The following is a 6,857-nucleotide window of genomic DNA, read 5'->3' as shown; positions in this document are numbered from 1 at the left end:
GGAAGCCAATGAGACTGCAGCAGTTTTACCATTGAACAAAACTTGCCTGAGGCGGGGAAATGGAGAGAAGGTTAATGGATAACAAAATAGTCAGGCATTTGAGAAATATGACAGCCTAAAAAGCCAATGTTATTTGGGGCTAGACTGGAAAAGCAATTATTCAAAATTAAAGAAGGGAGGAAGGGAGAATTACCGGAGCTTGGGAAAAACATCATTTTGGTATGTATGATATCCTCATGACTTAACATCTTAGGGCTCTGGAGTTCTCCTTAAGCAATATAGACCAGCCCCTATATTTTAAAGGGTTTTTTTTTAGACCAAAAAACCCCCAAGGTAATCTCTGTTCTCTTGCCAGGTCACAAATCAATAAATAAGTTATTTTTATAGTAAAAGGTTCTGAACTCCGAGAGTTAGACATGAGTGAGAAGTTTCCCCAGACCTTTACATTTTCTTCTCAGATAGCAGTAAGTTATAAGTAGATCCTACTGGCACTAGCTCCTTGGCTTTCTGCTGATGAGATTTCTCTACTTGAGCTATTTAAAAAAACAGAACTGGAGGCCTACTCTGTCTCAGGGAGGTGGGGTAGCTAAGGGAGGTTTGTTCACAGTACGCGCCAAAGACACGTCCTAGTCATCGCTTCTTTTTTGTGAGCTGACCTGGCTCCTTTCTGTAAATCTGTCATGAGAAGTAGTGATCGAATCCAGTTATAATTTTTCTTTACTTGCTCAGGGGCACCAAAAGTGACCTTTCTGGCTCAGCCCCTGTAGCACAGTGGTTACGGCGCCAGCCTCATGCACTGAGGCTGGTGGATTTGAGCCTGGCCTGGGCCAGCTAAACAACAATGACAACTGCAACAACAACAACAAAAATAGCTGGGTGTTGTGGTGGGCGCCTGTAGTCCCAGTTACTTGGGAGACTGAGGCAAGAGAAACACTTAAGCCCAAGAGTTTGAGGTTGATGTGAGCTGTGACGCCATGGCACTCTACTGAGGGTGACACAGTGAGATTCTGTCTCAAAAAAAAAAAAAAGTGAACTTTCCTTCCTAATGAAGTTATTACAAAGTAGCAAGAATATATAAATTCTGCAGAGCATAATGCAAAGACTCATGTTTTTGTCTCTTCTCTAGTTTTAAATTATATATGTTGTCTTTGTGAAGAAAATGTCTTAAGCTTTACTACACCTTGCTTCCTAAAGATAATTTATAAAGTTGTTCTGTTCAAGATGAAAAAGAAAACATTGCGATAATGTAAATGATGAAGATACTCCTGGCTTGTTTCACAGGATGGTCAGAGAATCCTTTCTCAATCTCTTCAACTAAATGTGGTACCCTCCTTACGTGAAGATAACACCAACCCAGGATCAGCAGGATTTGACCTTTGGTGATTTTTTTCCCACAGGAGTAGCAAAAAGGGGAAGCTATTATTTGTGCCTGGGTAGAACAAAATTTGAGAAAAAGCATTGCATTGGGAATACCCACATTCTTGAATAAGGATAGGGTAAAATCTTATTTCGAGTTATTTTTCTTCTTAAGCTTACAATACTCTTAAGATCACTGGAAATGGTTTGTGCAGTGAGAGCCAATATGTCTCTGCGAGGTTTAAACAGTAAAATGTGCTGCCACTAAAGTTTTTTTTGTGCAGAATCAAAGGTATGTGTGAAAAGCAGATCTGGGGGAGGTGTTGGATACATTTCCAAGTTGGATTTACCCCAAAGCAAAATATTTTGATGCTGTTAATATGTATGTTATTCATCATAAGAGACATTATTTCTCGAATTGCTTCACAGTGTGCACTTGAGTAACAATTAAATACTTGATAATTGAGGTAGCCACATACATATTATTTATGAACTATTTTAATGACCCACATCATCCGCTAAGCAATATATCTGTGTGGGGATAAAATGGTAGATACTTTAGATTGATCAGGCATAGACATTTGAACTGAGATTTAAATGACAAGAAGCAGTGAACCATTGTGTATTTTCAGGAAGACCCTTTCCAGGTAAGGGACATGGAAAGGTATTAAAGTAGGAGTGAAATTGGTTTGTTAGAGGACCAAAAAGAAGGTCAGTGAGGCTGGAGTGGAGGTGTCTGGGGAAAGTGGTAGAACATGAGGTGGGGGACAGGGTATAGATCATGTAATACTTTGCAAGGCTGGTTGAGGAATTTAGATTCAGTGCTTAATAAGATGGGAATCTATTAGTGTAAATTAGGGGGAAATACCCTGGCTGGTGGAGAATTGTGGATTAGAGAAAGGCAAGAGAAAATGGGGTGATTAAGAGGCAGATATTAAGTAGCTGAGGTACCTGTCCGGGACTCGGGAGCAGGGGAGGGACAGAGGGTGTGGTGAAAGAAGCCAGGGGAGCAAGCAGGTGGGACTGGTCTCTAGGTGTAAGAGGAAAAGCATCACTTCTATAGGAACTTTCGTTTGCATTCAGGCTGTAAGGACCCTAAGCTTTAAAAAAAAAAAGAAAACCAGGGGTGGGTGCAGTAGCTCCCGCCTGTAATCCCAGCACTCTGGGAGGCCGAGGCAGGTAGATTGTCTGAGCTCAGGAGTTCGAGACCAGCCTGAGAAAGAGAGAGACCCCGTCTCTAAAATTAGCCAAGCAGGGCGTTGTGGTGTGCCTGTAGTTTCAGCTACTTGGGAGGCTGAAGCAAGAGAATCACTTGAGTCCAAGAGACAGGTTGCTGTGAACTATGATGCCACAGTGCTCTGCCAAGAGTGACTAAGTGAGACTCTGTCTCAAAAAAAAAAAAAAAAAAAAGAAAACAAAAAGAAAAAGAAAAAGAAAAAGAAAAAGGAACCAGTGTCGTCGTCGTCGTCGTCGTCTTCTTCTTCTTCTTCTTCATTAAATCATAGCTGTGTACATTAATGCGATCATGGGGCACCATACACTGGTTTTATAGACCGTTTGACACATTTTCATCATACTGGTTAAGGGAACCAGTGTTGTCAAATGTTACTGAGGACTGGGATCATCAGATGTCGGATCAGACATCTGATCTCTGGAGCTAGTTCCATAATCAGGGGCTGCATTTCTTCTCCCGTTTCCTTTTTTTCTACACTGGCTTCTTGGATGTCAGGGGCAGGTGGTGGGTAGGAAGGGTTCTGGAGGTGGGTGAATTTGCCCTGAGTAAAAGCTGAGCTACCGCGCACAGTACCTGGGCAGCCTCAAAGTTGAAAGGGGAGGAACAGGGAGCCTTACTGTTTATTGTGCTGAGGGCCAAGAATTTTACATACCTAATCTCTCATTTCATTGTACTGCTAACTGTGCGAGGTACATCTTTTAAATTCCAGTCCTACAAAAAAAAAAAAAAAAAAAAAAAAAAAAGCTAAGGCTTGGAGAATTTCTTTCTTTTGTTCCAAGTCATGTAACTCGTAAGTGGCTGAGCCAGGACTGGAACGCTCCCCACAAGGCTGTGGAATCAGGCCTGGTCTGTTTTTCTCTCTTCTTTTCATTCCATCAAAGAACTCCTTGTGGGGAAGGCCATGATTTCTCCTTTAAAGTGCTTTACTTGACTCCCCACCCCACAGAGGGTCTGCTAAGGTGCTCCACAAACGTGACCGTCTGGAGGCAAGTCTCCCTTCTTGGGAGAATTGTGCTGGGGTGAGCAGCGAGGCAGGGCGGGCGGACTGCACCGCTGCTCACTGCTCGGTGGTGGGCAGCGATGCTCCTGCCTGCGCCTTGCCCCGAAGGCATTTTCCATTTCCTGGGCCCCTCCCGCTTCTCATCCCTCACCTTTTGCCCCTCTGGCTTCCGCTCAGGCCCCTCAGGGAGCATTTCTTGCCTCGGGGCTGACAGCATTTGGGGGCGCAGGGTCCCGTTCCCTTCGCTTTAGCCCATCTTTGCGCAGAGCCTGGTTCTCCAGCGCCGGGAGCCCGGCGGGCATTGACGTCAAGCGCCGGCGGAGCGCTGCCTACAGACGGTTGACCCAGGCCCTCCTCCTCACCCCCTTCCTTCCTCGCCCCCTCCCTCTTTCGCGCACGGGGGCTCGGCTCGCTATAAAAGGCGGGAGCGCGGAGTGCCCCAGCAACGACGAGTTTCAGCACCATGGAGAGCCCCCGCCTGCGGCTGCTGCCGCTCCTGGGCGCCGCCCTGCTGCTGCTGCTACCTCTGCTGGGCACCAGCGCCCAGGAGGACGCCGAGCTGCAGCCGCGAGCCCTGGACATCTACTCCGCCGTGGAGGATGCCTCCCACGAGAAGGAGCTGGTCGGTATTCCCCCCGCCCCAGACCCTCTCGGGCTGCCGCGCGGTCCCATCCTTTGCACGCCACCCCTCCCCACCCCCCCATTCCTAGAGTCTGGGCGCGGGGAGCTGAGCCGGGGCACTCGCTGCTACCCGAAGGTCGTCTCGAGCCAGGGCTCCAGGCAGTCTGGAGAGCAAACCCCTCGTCCTGGCCCCGGACCTGCGGTCAGCACCTGGGAGAGCGCTCGCTAAGTTTCCGTCCCTCCAACGTCCCCGCGGCCCGCGCAGTCCCTCCCTTCGCAGAGCGCGTGTGGGTCGGGGATCCTACAACTAGGGCTGGAAGTGAGCACCTAGGCTGGGCTCGCAGCCAAGGCGGCAACTTCGGGCTCCGGGGCGGTGTGTTGCAGATCGAAGCGCTGCAGGAAGTCTTGAAGAAGCTCAAGAGTAAACGTATTCCGATCTACGAGAAGAAGTACGGCCAAGTCCCCATGGTAAGGCTTTGAGGTCACAACCTTCCCACGTTTTTACAAGAGAAAACGTATCTCCTGAATCTTATACACGTCCTTCTCCTTAGAACGTGGCTAAATAACTCAGGGAATGGGTTTGCAGGCATCTGAAGGCTCTCATTTGCTTCCACTGCCAGCCCTTATCCCTTGGTCTCTAAGGGCCAAAGGTAGACCAACCGTTTTGGGGAACTGAACAGCTGGGCCAGGAACTAGCTCTAGAATCCGCGTGAGAAGGAGCATTTCCTGAAGATGAACTTTTACTTTCCCCCCGGGAAGAATTCTTTGAGTTGGATGAGCCCTTGAATCTATTCAGTTTTGCTCCACCAATTTCTTCCTGCTTCCTTCTGGAGCACAGTCTGATCTATTAATCTAAGTTCTTTGGTCACTATCTTCATTCAGGGCTGGTCACCTTCCTTGGAAAGTTCGAGGCAAAATACACAGCGGGCGCGCGCGCGCACACACACACTTTAATCTTCCTCCCTGGGATGAGAAAGTGGGAAAGTAGGTAGTGGGCATTGTGAGAAAGTATAAGTCTATTGTTTATTTCTTAGGAAGAAAGAGTGCAGTTGATATTTTTCCCTTGGATAAGGAAGAAAAGGAGCTAGGAAACGCTCCCTCCCTCCACCCCTTAAAGCTGAAAGAAAGTGGGAGGGGGACTAATAATTTAAATTTCTTTTTAAAAAAACGTTCTCTCACTGTAATTATAAGCACAAAGCTCCCGAGTTTCAGGCCTAACTAAGGCCTCTGGTGACGGTGATGGGGTCCGATCTTGAGATTGCCGGGGAGACTCGCGCGCTGGGCGTCTGGGCTGGTTCCTTCCCGCTGACCACCGGTCGCCTTGTTCGCAGTGCGACGCGGGGGAGCAGTGCGCGGTGCGCAAGGGCGCCAGGATCGGGAAGCTGTGCGACTGTCCCCGAGGAACCTCCTGCAATTCCTTCCTTCTCAAGTGCTTATGAAGGGACCTTGGTTCTTCTCCACAAACCCCCAATCCTCTTCCTTCCTCCTCCCTAGCCTGAGAGGACCACACGTTCACCCCTGGAATTTGGCTTCAGCAACCAAGTCTGCATTTCCCTCTGAGGGGAAGGGGCTCTTTTCCTGCTGTTTCAAAAATAAAAGAACACGTTAGATGTGACTGTGTGAAGGATCATGCCTTGTATGGTGTTGATACACGTGCAAAGTATTCTTCTTTTCATTTTATTTGTCTGACAAACTCTTGTGTACCTTGGTGTAAAGAAGGAGAACTTTGGTTTGCAAATTGTATTTTTGTATGTGGCATGGCAGAATGAAAATTAGGTCTAGTGAATCTTGGTAGATGACATCACACCTGAAAAATAAATCACCCTACGCGACACAAATTGAAGCATGTACAAATTATACGTAATAAAGTGTTTTTAATAATTGCTCATGGTGCTTTGTCGTTTCTACCTAAGTGATTTAAGTACGAATGGTGAGATTAATCATGCTGTTGTTTTCAAAGAGAAATATGAGAATAGCAGTCTATTGGGAGAGCAGCACCTTAGCCCCAAGGAGTTTTGGTCATTAATTAGGAGTCTGCCACATAAGCTTTGGCGTGCTTTATTTTTCCTTGATTGCAGTGACGTGGGCTCTGTGTCAGGGTGTGTGTATGTGTATCTGTGCTGGAATTGAGGTGATATGATTTTGTTTATTAACACTTTTAGCCAGGGAGACCAATAAAATGTCATTATTTTAACATGGATGGAGCTGGAACATATTCTTCTTAACAAAGTATCTCAGGAATGGAAGTAAAAGTATCCAATGTACTCAGCCCTACTATGAAGCTAAATTATAGCTTTCACATGAAGGCTATAACCCAACTATAGCACAAGACTATGGGGAAAGGGCCAAGGAAGGGGAAGGGAGGGGGAGGTTTTGGTGGAGGGAGGGTAATGGGTGGGGCCACATCTATGGCGCATCTTAGAATGGGTACAGGCGATTGCACTAATGTACACAGCTATGATTTAACAATAAAAAAAGTCATTATTTTAGATTTCAGCTACTTTAAGAGCAACTTGAAAAATCAGAGTTTTTGTTTTTGGCAACTCCTTTATTAGAAAAATATACACGGATTTAAAAAAATTGGGCTCTTTGGGGGTTGTTTGTCCAAAGAAGGAAAATTGCTGTATCAAGTGCTGTAAGGGTGTG

General features: G+C 46.6%; 1 protein-coding gene across 1 annotated transcript; it reads left to right on the top strand.

The window, feature by feature from the left end:
- The first annotated feature begins 3,923 nt into the window (after positions 1–3,923).
- On the top strand, positions 3,924–5,821 carry CARTPT (CART prepropeptide). The gene is made up of 3 exons (XM_053596254.1): positions 3,924–4,212; positions 4,596–4,679; positions 5,543–5,821. Exons 1-3 carry the CDS (start codon positions 4,054–4,056, stop codon positions 5,648–5,650), a joined length of 351 nt encoding a protein of 116 aa, XP_053452229.1. The 5' UTR covers positions 3,924–4,053; the 3' UTR covers positions 5,651–5,821.
- The last annotated feature ends 1,036 nt before the right edge of the window (positions 5,822–6,857 follow it).

The sequence above is a fragment of the Nycticebus coucang genome, chromosome 1 (genome assembly GCF_027406575.1).
Source record: "Nycticebus coucang isolate mNycCou1 chromosome 1, mNycCou1.pri, whole genome shotgun sequence".
In the NCBI taxonomy this organism is placed as follows: Eukaryota; Metazoa; Chordata; class Mammalia; order Primates; family Lorisidae; genus Nycticebus; species Nycticebus coucang.
Note: the sequence above shows the minus strand (reverse complement) of the source record. Positions and strands in the feature narration are given on the sequence as shown.